Below are 19481 nucleotides of genomic sequence, written 5' to 3'. Positions count from 1 at the left end.
TTATTGAGTACTGCCCCTCTCCACTACTTTGAAATTGATACCTCATTTGTCTTCTTTTAAAGTTTACCCTAGAAATGACAATTTCTAGGTTGTATACTTATGAAAGTATAAAGTAAATGGGCCGAGCCCGTGTTGCACTTGGGAGAGTGTGGCGCTGGGAGCACATTAGTGCTCCCGCCGCGGGTTCGGAGCCTATATGGGGATGGCCGGTGCGCTCACTGGCTGAGCGCAGTGCAGCCGGTCTCAAAAAAGGACAAAAAAATAAAATAAAATAAAGTAATGAATATCCATACCAGTGTTTTACACAGTTAGAAAGACCTTAGAATACTTCAATGTCACTCATTTTGTTCTGTTATATTATTGCTGTTTTTCTTTTAATTCTATAATTTTAACCGTATAGCTCTTTTGTAATTGTGTTTTATAGATTCTATTTATTTAAATTTGCACACAACTTTACCACTTCTTCTGAGCGCTCTCTCTCTCTCTCCCCTCTCTCTCTCTCTCTCTCTCTCTCTCTTCTCTCTCTCTTCTCTCTCTCTCCTCTCGTTTTTTGGTATCTTATACCATCCATTTGATTTCTTCCTGTGAGGTTCTGCTGGGAACACACTTTCTCATTTTTTGTTGGTCTACAAGTGTCTGTATTTTGACTCATTCTTGAAAAGTATTTTCACTAGGTAAAAACTATAGGTTGACAGTTTTCTCTTAGTATAGTAAACATGCCATTCTACATAGTCTTCTGGCTTCCTTTGTTGCTTCTGAGAAGTAAACTGTTAATTTTTACTCCCTTGAAGGCAATCTGTTTTGTCTTTCTTCATGCTTTTAAGGTCTTTTCTTTGTTTTTATGTTCTGCACTTATGCTCTGTTGCATTTGGGGTTTTACTTTTCTTCTCTTGGGTCTGTTGGGCCTCTTGAATGACAAATATCTTTAATTACTCCTCGAAATATCTCTACCATTGTCTCTTTAGCTATTGCTTCTGCCCCATTCAGTCTCTCACCTCTTCTTCTGGATCACCAATTACTTGTATGTTATACTTCCTCACTGTTTTCTTCCATATCTCTTAACTATTATTTCACATTTTCCATGTTTTATCTCTATTCTACATTATATATAACTTTTTAAACTTTACCGAGTGTTTTAACTTATCAAGTCTCTCTTTAGCTGTATCTAGTCTGTTGTGAAGCCCATCGATTGAGTTTTAAATTTCAATTATTATAGTTTTTACTTTTAGAATTTGTTTTATTTAAATTTGCGTCTCTTTTAAAAAATAATTTCCAGATCCCTTTCTTATTTCCAAGTTTTAAAAAAATTTCTTTCATAATTGTGGAAATAACTATATATTTTGTTTCTAAGTATTTTAATATCTAAAATCTTTGCTGAGTAGTTTCTGCTGTCAGATGTTTCTTCTGGTTTTGCTTTTGGTATTTTGCTTCTTTGTATTCTTAATGATTTTTGAGTGGGATATCTCATTTTTCTTTCAAAATGATGTATTGGAATTCTTTGAAGTTTACTGTGCAGGTATGTTCTACACAGGATTTGTATGTATTTCTGCCCAGCTTCTAGGAGGTCAAAACAGTCTGAGCACACTCTAAGCAAATTCTCAGTTTGAGGTCAGTGGACCACCCAGTTAATGCTAATTTGTGTTGCAAATCTGTGTGAGGACCAGTTTGGAGTTATAGTTTTTTAAGGATCTTTTTTCCAGTATTTCTCTGCAAGGAGTCAAAATATCTTTTTTCCACTTCCCTGGGAATTGGGTTCTGTAGTATGCTTATATATGGTACACCATTCCACTCTAGAAGTTATAAAACAAAAACAACATATTCTCCAAGTTGGCCAAATATCCTCAGGGCAAAAGTAATTTTATTGGTTAGTTCATTGTTTCTTTTTTTCCCTAGGTTTTGACCTGATAAATCCTATTTATTATGCCTTTCTTTGATGCTTTTAGGAAACACATTCTTTATATTTTTTTCAAACATTTTATATTTTTTAAGTAGGCATGTCAGTCTGAATACCTAAGTGGCCATCTTTTTGGAATGATTTTGTTTCTCTATGCCATTATTTTGTAGTATATGTCTTCCTGGAACATGTGAAACAGAATCACCTAGCGATGTTTATTAAAATTTCAGATTCTACTATTTAACTTCAGGCTTACTGAAATAGAATCTCTAGGATAGGTCTCTGGTATCTGAAATTTTGTGAGATTCTGTAGGTGATCTTAATATATACAGAAGTTTACTTTTATTTGCACTTTTAAGTCTAATATCTGGTACTTTTGTAGTAGACTGAGATCTAAACTTATAATTTTTTATACTTGTCCTAGCAATGTATGGGTTCTTTTGGTTTGTTTGGTTGTTTTGGTGGCTGGTGGGTACAGGGATCCAAACCCTTGACTCACACTACATGTTGAAGGAACCATTATATTCATTTCTATTTGACATGCTAACCTTTATCATATAGTTAGAGAGATGGGGGGTGGAGAGAGAGTGTGTGTGTAGATCTTTTTTTGGCCTTTCTATTTTGGCATTTTGGCTTTTCTATTTTGAGCTGCCTATTTTTTGAGCAATACCATACTGTTTTAATTATTATAGTTTTATGATGTGTTTTACTATGTGGTGCTACAAAGCCTTCTTTCTTTTTATTTTATTTTCTCCTTCAATGCAAACATTTAAAACATTACTTTAGTGGCTTTATCATTTCTTGCTTTAATACTCTTTCATGATCTTGTACAAGTAAATAGTTTTTTCCACAGTTTTGAAAAGATGTTTTTTGGTATTATCTCCTACTATATTTTTTCATATGGACTTAGGAAGCCTCTTAGACTGAGGTAATTAATGTTGTTTTACCTGACACTTTGCCCCAACCAATTTTGTGTTTTAATTTTAGAGCTTAGCATGGTCATTTTTCCTCTACATATTTTTTCTGCCCATTTTTCCAAGTTGAAATCCAGGTATTCACTTTCTGTATAGAACCCTTACTAATACTCCTTAACTACTTCTTAACTTTAATAGCAGTTATTGACCATACCACTCATTTTTACCAGGTTAGTCCTACAGAATTAGTCTGTGAAAGCTGAAAGCTACCTAAGGAGAGTTAGTTGTCTATGTATATCATTTTACAAATGAGAAAACAGCCATTGAGTATGGGAATGACTTGTCCATGGTCTCCTAATGATTCAACTGCTGAAGTAAACTCAGGATATATTTCTTGTATTTTAGAGCTTTTCCCATTATGATTGTCTGCTTTATCATTATTCCATTGTATTTTAATTTTATTTTCATTTATTTGTGCCTAGTTTTTTTAAAAAACTAGATTGGAAGTTCCTTAAAGGCAGCACCCATGTTTACACAATGTTTTGTACAATTCATCGACCTAATATTGTGCTTTATGTTTATTAGGCACCTAATCAATATAATAGATGTTGGCAAAAACAATTGTTCTGTTAACCAAATGTCTAATTGGGGCTAGCTCCTTGTGGGTGACACTATTATAACTGTATAGAAAGTGGCATCTAGTGGTTGCTGTGTGTATTACAATTGCCTGTTTTTATCTTTTGGTCTTCTTTTTAACTCATAAGTACCAGATTCATTCTCACAACCTTAGGTGGAGTAAATAGAATATAACTTAAATTTTTTAATTGAATTCAAACAAATTAATCTATAATTCCCAAATGTTTTAAGTAGGATCTCTCTAAGATATAACTCCATGTTAATTAATAAAGAAGTGTAAAATGATGAAATTACTATTTTAAGAAAAATATTGGATAAAGTTACTTGGAACATGACACACAAGAGTATTTAAGGTTTTGTTTGTTTATAAATCATATTAGGAGTTTGGGGCTATTGTTTGATACTGAGAAGTCAAAAATACAATTATAAAGAAAGGTCACATGGTATCATGTCCATATTAATGAAATCCTGTTAGGCTATTGTTTTGCATTATTCTCAGGAGCTTATTTGTATTCAAAAGAGGAAGTTCTCTCAATAAAAGCTGAAGATGGAAAGTTACAACATCTTCTACTTACAACAACAAAAATCCATGCACTTACATTTACAAATAAAGTACAGACATACATTCCAAAGTCAAATGTTAATTATTCTTGTATTAATAGCCATTTTGGATTATTGCTATCCTTTACTCCTCCATTAATGTATGTAAGTGAGTGTTGACAACATGCAATATCTAATTCAGTAACTATGACCAATGACTGATCTTATCTTGTGAACTTGTGCATCAGTATCTTCTTGTGAACCGGTATCTTCTAAATTTTTTAAGTTCGTAGTTTGGAATCTAGAATTTATGTTTGCACAAAACAATGCTATATATTTTAATTTAAACTCTGTTTTGGTACATTGTAATGCAATTTTTTTGTATATGGGTTCATCCTTACAATTAGACAGCAATTATGTACTATCTTTGTATGTCTACCTGCACCTACCATAACATAGTGGCTGGCACATAACAAGTGATCAGTAAGTTTTTGTTGAATTAGTTATGTATGTTGGAGGGAGCTGTGTCTTATTCATCTTTATATTTCCAGTGCTTAACAAGTTTTCTGGCTTCCAATAGTACTCAATTCATGTTTGATGAATGAGTGACTAATCTGTAATGTAGTTAACGTTTAATACTAAAGTCAGAGTGTGTAACCTAATCACCTATGTGTAATAAATAATGGCTGCATAACAGATTTACAATTTGAAGTGTCAGGAGCACATCTTTTACTAGAACAACCTCTTGTAGTGTGAGTGAGAGATTCCTCCAATATCAAGCCATTGTTGTTTGCTCTTATAATCAGGGAAAGATGTTTCAGCATGAGAGTGGCTTTAGTTGCAGCTGTTTTGGTTAGGAGTTCTGACTAGAAGAATGAGGTCAGTACTTTCATTAAAGATTGGGGAAGGTATTCTAGTATTGGCTAGAGTAAAGGAAAGCATGGAATGTTGGGCAGAAGGCTAAAGTACTTTTTAAGTCATAGGCTCTAAAGAGTGAGTGAGCATTAATGAACATTATTTGGTATTTATATCACGAATTGTTTCAGTAAGACAGTCTGATATCTATTTGAGGAAAAGCATGCCACCTTTTTGTACATAAATACTGAGCTGTCTACATATGATAAACTAATTACTATTCATTTTTCTAAGCAGTTCAGCTTTATGCCAGAAGAAAGGATAGTTCTGGGTGGTAGAAGTAATTTACTGTCTTCTTGTCCTCTATAGGTTTTAGAGGATGATATATATAAATTTTTGGCTTCAGGATCTCAATTCCTAATATGAATGAATGAACTTGTTAATAGTTGCTATTTTGAACATCTAAGCTGTGGGAGCAGCATTTGTGGTAAAGCTTGGAGCTGTTGGAGACTGAGCTACTATTAGTGATAAGGAGTGGGGGCAAAGAAAAGAAAGGTAGTAAAAGATAGTGTTATGCATTTTATGCTGAATGATTGCTCATGAATGCATAGAAGCAAGTGACTTAAGTGGTAGGCATCCTTGGCCCTTTGCCAAGGTCATTGCTAATAGAGATTGAGAGGTAATTTCTTACAAGTGATGTCAGGAGGAAAAAAAAAGAATTCCTAAGATCTTGGACAAGTGGCACATCATATTACAGGGAAGTCATATGGATTTATTTTTCATTTTTAATGTCTTTTTTAAAATATTTTTTTACTTTAAAATTATAAAAATTACATATGTTCATTGTGAAAAGTTCAAACAAAAATGTGTACGATTAAAGGTGAAAGCTTCCCCGGAGGTAACCATTGTTTGCAATTTGGTGTGTGTCCTTTCAAATATTTTTCTGATATTTGTTTTACAAATTTGGATTGTTGAATTTAGTTAAGCTAAATTCAACCAGTTGGAGTCTGGTTTTTAGGTTCAGATTTAATGATTTTCCCCTCTTTCTCTTTCTGATAGGCTTGCTATGGGTGTTCTCCAGGATCAAAGTGTGACTGTAGTGGTGTTAAAGGGGAAAAGGTAAGATCTGAGATGGGCCTTTGCAAACTTAGTAAAGCCAGTAAAATAGTGTTTTAAAAAATATTAAATATATTTTTTAAAAAAGGGCTTCTATGTCAGCACTTAAGTAAATAAAATGAATTCTGTTATACTGCTTATTTTAGAGAGCTTATAAGGATCTGACTGAATCTCAGTGATCAGCAAACATTTTCTGTGAAAGATCATGTAGGAAATATTTTAGACTTTGTAGGCCACATAAGGTGTCTTTCACATATTCTCTCCTTTTTTTAAACAGCCCTTTAAGAGTGACCAAAAAAATGTCTCAGCTCTTGGACCATACAAAATAAGGCTCTGACTGCATTTGGCCTGAGAGATATAATTGACCAAACCCTGGTCAATCTGGTTGAAGTCACTGAATTAACAGGCAAAAAGATGGAGGAAACACTTCAGAAGGAAACTAAACATTTTTTCAGCTACTAATCTGTGCTGGATACCATGCTAGATGATTTCATATATTTTTATCTAGTCAGTGTGGTTTAATGATAGGTGAATCTCTATTTTTATCTTACTTTTCCCACAGCAGCGCCTCCTATTATATAGATATGATGATTACAAAGTAAGTATTGGTGAGGATTAAATAGCATAAACCTAGCCATTATGAGCCAGTAACTGACATCGAAATTAGAAAATTAAAAAGGGATAGTGAATTGTAGAGAGTTGTACTAGGAGACAGGGGATCCTACCCCAGTCTCCACTCTTTGGGGCTCAAAAAATATTTTTGAATTACTAATTATGTATAAAAACTTTGGGACAATATCTCTAGAGTGTATTCTACTTAGGATCCATTAGCATATTAAACATGTTTAAAAGTCCTGGAGCAAAGAAACCGATTTGTTTGTTTTGCAGTGCTACATTTCTAAGCCACATTTGACTTTGTAACTAACTTTCACCATAACAGAACACCTATTAATAATTGAGTAATGTTCTACAGAGCACTTATTTGAGTAACATTCCTTTGAGGGGAGTAGTTTTGCAGTAAGGATGCTTTCTTTAGTGATAAAAACAAGAGGGATTAATTTCAGATAATAGTGCAGTGACATTTATCAGATTAACTTTCCTTGAAATAAGAAATAAACATTCTGGACAAAATATAGCAGCTATTTGATAGCCCAGGAATGTGACCAAAGGAAGAAAGTGGAGAGGATTCTACCCTTAAAAGAAAGGAAGTACACTGGGTATATGGTTTTCCTTCTAAGTATCCTCCTCAGTCTGTATGGCAAAAAATGGCTAGAACCCAGATAAAAAGCCACAGTCTTACTGGCTAGAGAAGGCAGAGGACAGAGTTGAGGATGTCAGAATGCCTGAGGGTGTATACTGGAATGGAGGGAGACACAGAGGAGAGAGCACAAAAATCTACTTGGAGACTCCACCCAAACATATATAGGGGAGGATTCTTACAACCCAGAAAATAGGAACACCTAGAAGGCAACAATAACTGAGCATAGATTAAACTGATGTCTATTGAAAGGAAAACAGAATTTTAAATTTGGGTTCAGATGAAATAACTATTTCTTGAAACAAAATTTTAATACTCTTCAGAGGAATATGAGAGAATCCAGAATCTCTACATAATACCTACAATCTCCAGTGTGCAATTAAAACTTATCAGGTAAAAAGTGACCCATAGTCAAGAAAAAGACCAATCAATGAAAATGAACTCTGAAATAATACAGATATTCGAATTTGTAGACAGAGATTTAAAGCAGATTTAAAGGAAAATATACTCATAATGAGTAAACAGATAAGGAATCACAACAGAGCACTGGAAACTACATTAAAAAGAAGAAAATCTAGACTAGAAAAGCAAACTATAAGAAAAAACAATTCAGTAGATGGGCTTAAAGCAGAATGGAGATGACAGAAGAAAGGGTTAGTGAACTTAAAGGTGAAATAGAAGAAATGATCCACTCTGAAGAACTTAGACAAAAAAATGGAAAAAAAAATGAGTAGGGCCTCAGTGAGCTATGTGGCAACACCAAATGGTCTAACATAAATGTAAATGGAGTCCCATAAGGACAGCAGAAAAAGAAAAGGGAGGAGCAAAAGGAATAATAATTGATGGAGCAATAACAATGGCCAGAATTCCCATACTTGGTGAAAAATACAAATTTACAGATATAAGAAATTCAGCAAATCTCAAGCAGGATAAAAGCAATGAAAACTACACCTAGGCCCATCATAATGAAAGTCCTGAAAACAGAGATTAAAAGAAAATTTTGAAAGAAGCTAGAGAAAAAAATCACATTACTTACAGTGGAACAATGGCATGAATGATGATGGACTTCTCGTCAGAAAGATTGGATAATGTACAACAATAGTAAAACATTATTAGAGAGTTGAAAAAAAATCTGCAAACACATTATTATATACAGTGACAATATACTTCAAAAATAAAGGCAAATTTAAGACATTTTCTGATAATAAAAAAATAGAAAATTCTTCACAAGCATACCTGTACTAAAAATAAATATAAAGAGCCCAGTGGCAGTGGTGGAAACAGCAGTGGAACCATGTGGCTAGATGCAGACCCTCACCCCGCCTCAGACCCAGGGGGGGAATGAGTCCCAGGCCCCGCCCCATGTGGCTAGAGGCAGCCCCTCCCCACTTCTTGGACCCAGGTGGGAGCACCAGCCTATGGGGTCTGACTCACCAAGTTTGGCCTAGCAGAACTGCGTGATGCTAGGATCTCATTCTACATACACAGAGTCTGAAACAGGAACCAAGGTGGTTTAACATAACCACCACCACACCTACTGTCAAGCAAAGACAATTCACCTCCACAGTAGCAACCAGGGCCACTCCACAGCCAATCTCAGTGTAATAGAAGAAGCAAACACTCTACCAAATGACCTAGCGTCAGTGAAAAAATACTAGAAGTACAAACAATCAAGAAGAAACGATACCACCAAAAGAATACAATAATGCTACAAAGCCATACTCCACAGAACAGGGAATCCTTGAAATGTCCAAAAAAGAATTTTGAGCAATCATCTTAAGAAAACTTGAAGAAATAAAGGGAGACTCAATTAGAGAACACAATGAAACAAGAAAAAATATCCAGAATGTGAAGGAGGAAATCTACAAAGAGATTAATACCTTTAAAAAGAGTGTAGCAGAACTTCTCAAAATAAAAGACTTACTCAATGAAATAAAAAACACAACTGAGAGCTTGAGCAGCATGGTAGAGCAAGCAGAAGAAAGAATTTCAAAGTTTGAGGATGGCCTTTTTAAAATAAGTCAGGCAGACAAAAAAAAGGAAAAAAAGAATTAAAACTAATGAGGAAAATCTAAGAGAGATAGTAGACAACCTCAAGTGCTCTAACATCTGAATTCTGGGTATTCCTGAAGGGGAGGAGAAAGGAAAAGGTATTAAAAACCTACTCAAGGAAATAGTAACAGAAAACTTCCCAGGTGTAGGGTGGATACAAACCTTCAGATCCAGGAAGCTCAAATATCCCCAAACAGTTTCAACCCAAAAAGATCGTCCCCAAGACACATTATAGTTAAAATTGCAAAGCTAAAAACAAAGAGAGAATACTACAAGCAGCAAGAGAAAAGCATCAGGTCACATTTAGGGGAACCCCCATCAAACTAACAGCAGTCTTCTCAACCAAAACCCTACAGGCCAGAAGAAAGTGGAATGATACATTCAAAATACAAAAAGAAAAAAATTGCCAGCCAAGAATTCTGTACCCAGCAAGGCTCTCCTTCAGAAATGATGGAGAAATAGTTTATTTCCCAGACAAACAAAAGTTGTGGGAGCTCACCACCACAGGACCAGCCCTGCAAGAAATTCTCAAGGGAGTCATTCATCTGGATTTGAGTAATGGTGACCACTATCACAAATACACAAGAAAGAGCAAAACCCACAGTTAAAACAAAAATGCCAGCAAGATAGAGAAAGAAGCTAAATCATTCCACCTTAAATTCCCAACTAACATTGAAGAAGATAAATGATCAAAAGATATTTAAACCATCTAAACAAGAAGTGATTAAATGACAGGAATTAAGCAACACTTGTCAATAACTAAGTGTGAATGGAATAAACTCCCCATTCAAAACACACAGACTGAATGACTGGATTAAAAAGCTAGACCCAAGTATATGCTGCTGTCATGAGACCCACCTCACCTGAAGAGACACACATAGACCAAAGGTGAAGGGATAGAAAAAGATACACTATGCAAATGGAAACCAAAAAGAAGCATGAGTAGCTGTTTTTATATCAGACAAAATAGACTTTAAACCAAAATACATTAAAAAACACAAAGAAGGCCATTATATAATGATAAAGGGAACTATCCAGCTAGAAGACATAACAATCATAAACATGTATGCACCCAATACAAGAGCACCCAGATATATTAAGCAAAAACTCTTAGACCTAAAGAAAGAGATAGGACCTAATACATTAATAGTGGGTAATCTGAACACCTCTCTCTCAGTATGGGACAGGTCTTCCAGGCAACAAGTCAACAAAGAGACACAGGATTTAATCCTACTGGAGTTGGCAGATATATACAGAACATTTCACCCAACAGCTAAAGAATACACTTTCTTCTCATCAGCTCATGGTACATTCTTCAGGATAGATCACATATTAGGTCACGAATCTAGTCTCAGCAAATTCAAAACAATTGAAATCATTCCAACTATCTTTTCAGATCACAATGGATGAAAACTGGAAATAAACAATGAGCAAAATGCTGGAATCTATACAAATACATGGAAAATAAATAATAGACTCCTGATTGACCTATGGGTCCAAGAAGAAATTAAACAGGAAATCAAAAAAATTCTAGAAACTAATGAAAATAAAGATACATCATACGAAAACCTGTGGGATACTGCAAAAGCCGTACTAAGAGGCAAATTTATTGCAGTACATGCTCATATCAAAAAAATGGAAAGACTTCAAATAAATGACCTAACACTACATCTCAAAGAACTTGAAAAACAACAACCCAAACCTAATGCTAGTAGATGGAATAAAATAATTAAGATCAGAGCAGAACTCAATGAAAAAAATACCCAAAAAACAATAGAAAAGATCAACAAAACTAAAAGTTGTTTTTTCGAGAAGATAAATAAAATAGACACACCATTAGCTAGATTAACAAAAAAAAAATAAGAGTGAAGACCCAAATCACAAAAATCAGAAATGAAAAGGAATACATTACAACTGATACGACAGAAATACAAAGAACCATTAGAGACTATTGTAAACAACTGTATGACAACAAATATGAAGAACTGGAAGATATGGATAACTTTCTAGACACATATAAACTACCAAGACTGAACCAAGAAGAGATAGAAAACCTGAACAGACCAATAACAAGCAAGGAGATTGAAGTCGTAATTAGCAATCTTCCAACAAAAAAACGTCCAGTCCAGATGGCTTTACAGCTGAATTTGATCAAACTTTTAAAGAGGAGTTAATACCAATTCTCCTCAAACTATTCCAAACAATTGAAACAGATGCTACTCTCCCAAACTCATTCTATGAGGCCAACATAACTCTGATGCCAAAACCAGATAAAGACACAACAAAAAAAGAAAATTATAGGCCAATATCTTTGATGAACCTAGATGCAAAAATCCTCAACAAAATATTAGCAATCAGAATACAGCAACATATTAAAATAATTATACACTATGATCAAGTGGAATTCATCCCAGGGATGCAAGGATGGTTTAACATACGAAAGTCAATAAATGTGATATGTCACATCAACAAACTCAAGGACAAAGACCATATGATTATCTAAATAGATGCTGAAAAAGCATTTGACAATATCTAACATTCCTTGTTGATAGAGACTCTCAACAAATTAGTTATAGAAGGAAAATATCTCAACATGATAAAAGCCATTTATGACAAGCCCACCACCAGTATCATTCTGAATGAGGAAAAATTGAAAGCCTTCTCCTTAAGGACAGGAACAGGACAAGGATGTCCACTCTCACAACTTCTATTTAACATAGTACTGGAAGTACTAACTAGACCATCAGGCAAGAGAAAGAAATAATGGGAATCCAGATTGCAGAAGATGAAGTTAAACTTTCTTTAAAACCTAAAAACTCTATCAAAAACTCCTAGAGCTGGTTAATAACTTCAGTAATGTTGCAGGATACAAAATANGCGCACTCTCCAGTGCGCCACCGGGCCAGCCCCCATCAAACTTTTAAAGAGGAGTTAATACCAATTCTCATGAAACTTTTCCAAACAATTGAAACAGACGCTACTCTACCAAACTCATTCTATGAGGCCAACATAACTCTGATACCAAAAACAGATAAGACAACAACAACAAAAAAAGAAAATTACAGGCCAATATTATTGATGAACCTAGATGCTAAAATCCTTAACAAAATATTAGCAATTAGAATACAGCAACATATTAAAAAAATTATATACTATGATCAAGTGCAATTCATCCCAGGGATGTAAGGATGGTTCAATATATGAAAATCAATAAATGTGAGACATCACATCAACAAGCTCAAGGACAAAGACCATATGATTATCTCAATAGATGCTGAAAAAGCATTTGATGAAATTCAACATTCCTTCATGATAAAGACTCTCAACAAATTAGGTATAGAAGGAAAATACCTCAACACAATAAAAGCCATTTATGACAAGCTCACCGCCAGTATTACTCTGAATGGGGAAAAATTGAAGGCCTTCCCCTTAATGCTCAGAACAAGACAAGGATGTCCACTCTCACCACTTCTATTCAACATAGTACTGGAGGTACTAGCTACAGCAATCAGGCAAGAGAGAGAAATAAAGGGAATCCAGACTGGAGAAGATGAAGTCAAACTTTCCCTATTTGCAGATGATGAGATACCATATAGAGAAAAACGGAAAGACTCTATCAAAAAACTCCTAGAGCTGGTGAATAATATTGGTAATGTGTGAGGATACAAAATAAATGCCCAGAAATCAGTAGCATGTATATACTCAAATAATGAATTAACAGAAAGAGAAATAAAAATAGTAAGCCCATTTACAATTGTCATGAAAAACATAAAATACCTGGGGATCAGTTTAACCAAGGACGTGAAAGACCTCTACAATGAGAACTACAAACCACTTCTGAAAGAAATTAAAGAAGACACAACAAGATGGAAAGATATTCCATTCTCTTGGATTGGAAGAATTAACATTGTGAAAATGTCTGTACTACCCAAAGCAATCTGCAGATTCAATGCAATCCCCATCAAAATACCAATGACATTCTTCCCAGAAATGGAAAAAACAATCTTACCTTTCATATGGAAAAACAAAAGACCCTGAATAGCCAAAGCAGTCCAGAATAAAAAACGTAAAGCCAGAGGCATTACTCTGCCTGACTTTAAATTATACTACAAAGCTCTTGTAACCAAAACAGCATGGTACTGGTATAAAAATAGACATTCAGACCAGCGGAGTAGAATAGAGAACCCAGAAATCACCCATCAGGCTTATAGCCATCTGATATTAGACAAAGGCAACAAAAATCTACATTAGGGAAAGGATTGCCTCTTCAACAAGTGGTGCTGGGAAAACTGGATATCCATATGCAGAAGAATGAAACTAGATATGCATCTCTCACCATACACTAAAATCAAACTCAAAATGGATTAAAGGCCTAGGTAAAAGACCCGAAACTCTAAAATTACTAAGGGAAAATACAGGTGAAACACTTTAGCAGTTAGGACAGGGCAGAGGCTTTATGAACTAAGCCTGAAAGCACAAGCAGCAAAAGAAAACATAAACAAATGGGACTATATCAAACTAAAAATTTCTGCACTGCAAAAGAAACAATCAACAGAGTGAAAAGACAACCTACAGAGTGGGAGAAAATTTTTGCCAACTATGCATCCGACAAGGGACTAATATCCAGAATATACATAGAACCCAAGCAGTTATACAGTAAAAAATAAATGACCCAATTAAAGAATGGGCAAAGGAGCTGTATAGACATTTTTCAAACGAAGACATACAAATGACCAACAGATACATGAAAAAATGCTCAACATCACTAGTCATCAGGGAAATACAAATTAAAACCACATTGAGATACCACCTCACTCCAGTTAGACTGGCTATAATCAAAAAGATGGTGAGTTACAAATGCTGGTGAGGGTGTGGAGAGACGGGAACACTACTGCACTGTTGGTGGCAATGTAAGTTAGTACAACCACTTTGGAAAACAATTTGGAGGTTTCTCAAACAACTACAGATAGATCGTCCATATGATCCAGCAATCCCTCCTGTGGGTATATACCTAGAGGAATGGAAATCATCATGTCGAAGAGATACCTGCACTCCCATGTTTATTGCAGCTCTGTGTACAATAGCCAAGATGTGGAACCAACCTAAATGTCCATCAATAGATGATTGGATAAGGAAACTGTGGTATATATACACTATGGAATACTACTCTGACATAAAAAAGAATGAAATACTCCTATTTGCAACAACATGGATGAACCTTGAGAATCTTATGTTGAGTAAAACAAGCAAAGCACAGAGGGATAAATACCACTTGTGCTCATTCATATGTGGGAGCTAAGAGAGAAAGGAAGGCAGGAATGAAAGACCACAGTAGTGCCGTGATCCAACAGAGGGAGGGAACATTCCTAGGGCTCCAAATTGGAGTTGAGGGGAGAGGGGGAAGGGGAGGGAGGTTGGAGAATAATTGGGAGAGGAAAAAGGGTACAAAAGTAGTTTCTGGTAATGGATATGGCCCCAGTATGAATCTGGCCCTCACATCATGGGCAGGAGGGGAGACAATCAGCTTTGTATCTCATTAATATTCATAATTAATAAATAAATAATCAACAATAAAACAAGCAACCCCAAACAAAATTAAATTAGAAGCAAACTGGCAAAAGATTTTATGACACTTCTTAAAAGCTGTTATATGGATGACAAATAAACACATGAAAAGATGTTAGATATTATTAATTAGGGAAATGCAAATTAAACCCATAATGAGATGCTACCATAAACCTATTAAAATATTCGAGTATGAAACTGTTGTTACTGGTTAATTCCTTATTCTCATCAGAAGTCCAGCAAGGGTTACCTATACCACAACTATAGGTGAGGATGTGGAGCAACTGGAACTATTAGAGATTCCTGGTGTGAATGTAAAATGATGCAAACACTTTGGAAAGCAGTTTGGAGTTGCTTTAAGAGTTTACCACACATCTGTAACATGACCCTGTCTATTCCTAGGCACTGCCCATGATAAATGAAAGCATATTTTTATGTAAAACTTGTAGATAGATGTTCATAGTACTTTTATTTGTAATAGCCAGAAACTGGAAACAACCCAACTGCCCATCAACTGGTAGATGCATCGACACATTACAATATATTTGTAACAATGGGTTACTGCTTAGCAGTAAAACGTAATGAACTGTTGATATATACTGCAACATATTTGAATCTCAAAATAACTATGCTAAATAAAAAGTTAGACAAAAATAGTACGTTCTTACAGGGCTGGCTGGTTAGCACAGTTGGTTAGAGCACAGCCTCACAGTACCAAGGTCATGGGTTCAGATCCCCATACTGGCCAGCCTCCAAAAGAACAAACAAATACACTAAAAATAGTACCTTCTCTGTGATTCCATCTATATAAAATTCTAGAAAATTCAAATAAATCTACAGTGACAGAAAGCAGATCAGTCACTGCCTGGGGCTGTGGGTTCGGGTGATGGGTAGAGGCATGAGGAAGATATGGACACAAGGAAACTTGTGAGTGATTTATATGTTTGTTGATTGTGGTGATGGTTTCACTGGTGTATGTATGTGTCAAAACTTTTCAAATCATATAATTTATATATGTGTATTATTGTCTGTTAGTTTTACCACAATAAAAATGTTTTTAAAAAGTAAGTTTAATATAGAAACAATAAAACATCTGTAATCCCCTCAAGGAATGTGTCCAAGTGCACACTACCAACAACAAATAAAACTTGCTGGACTTCTGATGAGAATAAGGAATTAACCAGTTAACAACCTAAAGTCCACATGACACTCAAACATGACCTAAACAAAGTGTGCCCCTCTACCAGTGGCATCAGCATTTACTGGAAGCTTGTTAGAAATGCAGATTCTCATGCTCTACAGCTGATGGACTCAATCTAACTATGGCAGTGGAGCCAGGTAATCTGTGTTTTAACAAGCTCATCAGGTGGTTCTGATACAAGCTTAAGTTTTAAGTCTTCTGATCTAGAATAACTCTATTTTGACAGTTGCCAAAGATCCATGTTCTTGTTATCTTAATTATATTACATGAAATATTTTTGTGCTATGTAGTTACAAAAGCAAAATAGAAATTACACAAAAAGAGGATAAAATGGCCTATAATTGCGTCACCTAATTAAAACATTGTTTTCATTCATTCATTTAGGGTCTTGGCTTGCCCATATGTTCATATAATTTTTACATTTTTACAATATTATCCAAAATAATCTTAATCCCCAATTGTTTGCCCTACTTTTCATTTTTCCTATCCTCAGTAATCTAATATGTTTTCATGTTCATTTTATATCTTCTTTGAGAAGGTATTCTTTTTTTTTTTTTTTCCTTTTTGTCTTTTTTACTGACCGGTAACGGGATTGCAACCCTCGGTGTCGCGCCCGTACCGGAGACTGGCAACGGATCGCAACCCTCGGTGTTGCACCTGCACCACGCTCAGCCAGTGAGCAGGAACCGGTCTCTACATGGGATCCGAACCCTCAGCGGGAGCGCCACCATGCTCCCAAGTGGCACACTCTCCAGTGCGCCACCGGGCCAGCCCGAGAAGGTATTCTTGAAGTATTTTTTCATTCCCATCATCAGGCAACTTTCTTATTGTGATTATAAAGTGCCCTCCCTGAAAATGGTTACATTTTTATGGGTGCCTTTAACTCACATACTAGAGTCTTTTTCTCAGTAAATCAGTCTGTTAACCTTTTTAATACTAGCTTATAATATCTAAACCAGCTTTATCACAAAATTTATCCTTTGTATAACTTTTTCTAACCCTAACTCTTACTTTTTTTCTGAATTTTGGGCAAAAGTATTTACCATAAATTTTGTGCAATACATGTAGGAAGTTTATTCATTAAATGAATATTTACTCAGTATTTGTTCTGTTGGGCACTAAAAGTACAAGCTTGAGAAAGGGAGACATGATTGATTAGATGAAGGGGTAATGGAGAGGGTGGAGTCGAAGTTACTTCAAATTTCTGGCTGGGGTAGCTGAGTTGTGCTATTTTCTGGAATGGGGAAAATGGTAGAAAGATAATGAATTTAGTGTTGTTTATATCAAGTTTGCTTTTAGGAAAATTACAAAAGTTCTCTGTCCTGAATCTTCATATGTAAATTTTTTTAAAGTATCTACCTTATATTGTCATTGCAAATATTAAATAAGATAAAACATGGAAAGAGTTTAGAATAATCTTTGACATTTAGAAAACACTCAATACATGTTAGTTAATATTATTGTTGTTGAGTTTTAGGTTACCTGTGTGATGCTATGCAAGTGGAGATTTTTAAGACAGTTGGCCATGGGAACCTAGCTTTTACGAAAAAGTGTTGATACTTGGGATTTCCCAGGGAAAGAGAAAGAAGAAGGTACCCCTCCACACAAAAAATGAATATAGAGTAATACAGATATTTAAAGGATAGGCAGAGTGAGAGGAATATTATTCCACAAAGGAAAATAAGAATGATCTTTTTATCCAAACATGGGCAGGCAGCATAAACCAGTTTTTGTCAAAAAAATTTTTGACCTCCAGAAATAGACACAACACCATTTTCCGTTTGTGTTAGCAAGTTACAGTAAAATCTAGAGTAGTGGTAAGGATTAAATAAGTGTCTAACAACAGGTAGTAAAGGGTGGGCACACAGCAAATGTCAGCCCTCCCTACCATCTGTTTAGTAAACTTTCTGCCTTTCAATGTCCCGGGATTGCTCTTTTTGCTACTATCCAGTAATAAATGCCCTTTTATCTCCCTTACTGTAATGTTGGTCAGTTAGCTAGATAGGACCACTAGCTTGATAGGACCATAATTTTACTTGACTATAGTGTTTGGAGATTTCAGGATATCATTTATAGGTAAATGGTATTATAATACCACAATTAAGTTTTTTAGCACCCTCCACTTTCAACCTCTAGTTTATTCCTTTCTTTCCTGTAGCCCAGATAGCAGTTTGGCTTCTAAGAAAATACAGCTTTCTTGAAGTATTATCCTCAGGTTTTGGCAGAGGTATGCTCTAAATACCGGCTGAGATCCCAAAATGTGGCTGTTTTCCACTTATGGAAATCTACTCAAATTAGATTTTTTCCTTCTTGCTTTCTTGATGACTGGAACTTGTAATCAGATTTCTACTACCAGTTCTGCCAGTAATGGGCTATGTAATGATTTGAGGCAATTCAGCTCTAAAAATTTTGAAACTTTTAATTTCTCCTCTCTTGCTCTATTTTCTTCAGAATAATTGGATTGAGGTTGATGAATACTAAATCATCTTAATATTATGACTAATTAAAGCCACAAAGGGATATATTTCTAGAAAATAGAAAATGTAGTAATATGTCAATAATAATAATTGTCAAAGGTAAAGGTATGTTTCAGCCTTTCATTAATTGGCTAATATTTGCTTCACTGGCTTTGAAGTAATAAGTGGAAACTGACCAGAAGTAGTATTTTCAAGGTACTTTTATTTATTAAAGGATGGCTTAACATAAGGAATTACTCAATGCAAAATTATCTTTAGACTAAACTTAGGATTTATGATATACACACACTTTGGGGGTAGAAATAAAGTCTACTATACCTTAACTTCTAGGAGTATGTGTATTGTAAGTCAGTTGTCTTGTAGATATGGTTGTTTTCTCTTTCTCAGGTGCTGCCCAGGCTGTCACTGTGAGTAGGATCTAATAAGAGGGTTCTTAGAAAAAGGTCTGGCCAGAGACAGCCTTAAGAAAGTAAAGGAACTGCTTGTAGCCCTGAGGTGGGAACACATGCCATGGAGCTACAAGCTGGGGTCCTTAAACTTTAGAGTTTTGAATTCTCTTTCTGTGATTGGATTCCATAGGTGTGTCAGAGTTCATACCCTTACTATGATTGGGTATATGCAAATTAACTAACCATAATGTGTTGATCCAAATACCACTAGTACACGTGCTAGCTCTGCTACCCCTGTCTTTTTGGCTGTACAGATATTCACACCAGACAACCCTACTGTATAGATGCTGATTAGATATGGTGGACCCTCGCTGGTAGGTAGGCAGTCCTTCTGAGCTGGTGTTGATAAGTGCTGTGGTCAGAACTGAGACTTGAGTCACAATTCAAACAATCTGAATAGAAGAATTACTGGTGGTTTCTTTCTTTTTTTTTTTTTTTTCCTTTTGTCTTTTTTTTTTTTTCGTGACCGGCAACGGATCGCAACCCTCAGTGTCGCGCCCGTACCGGACCGGGACCGGCCACGG

At 35.3% G+C, this 19481-nt stretch overlaps 1 protein-coding gene across 1 annotated transcript in view; it reads left to right on the top strand.

Annotated features, from left to right (window-relative positions):
• LOC103601467 (collagen alpha-5(IV) chain-like) overlaps positions 1 to 19481 on the top strand; it is a gene marked incomplete at its 3' end in the record, with an annotated part of 159158 nt that overhangs the window by 85659 nt on the left and 54018 nt on the right. Inside the window, exon 2 of the mRNA XM_008585876.1 lies at positions 5899 to 5958. Within this exon, the coding sequence (XP_008584098.1) occupies positions 5899 to 5958 (60 nt within the window). The remainder of the gene's footprint in view (positions 1 to 5898; positions 5959 to 19481) is intronic.

Source organism: Galeopterus variegatus, unplaced genomic scaffold (genome assembly GCF_000696425.1).
Source record: "Galeopterus variegatus unplaced genomic scaffold, G_variegatus-3.0.2 Scaffold3744, whole genome shotgun sequence".
Lineage (NCBI taxonomy): Eukaryota > Metazoa > Chordata > Mammalia > Dermoptera > Cynocephalidae > Galeopterus > Galeopterus variegatus.
Note: the sequence above shows the minus strand (reverse complement) of the source record. Positions and strands in the feature narration are given on the sequence as shown.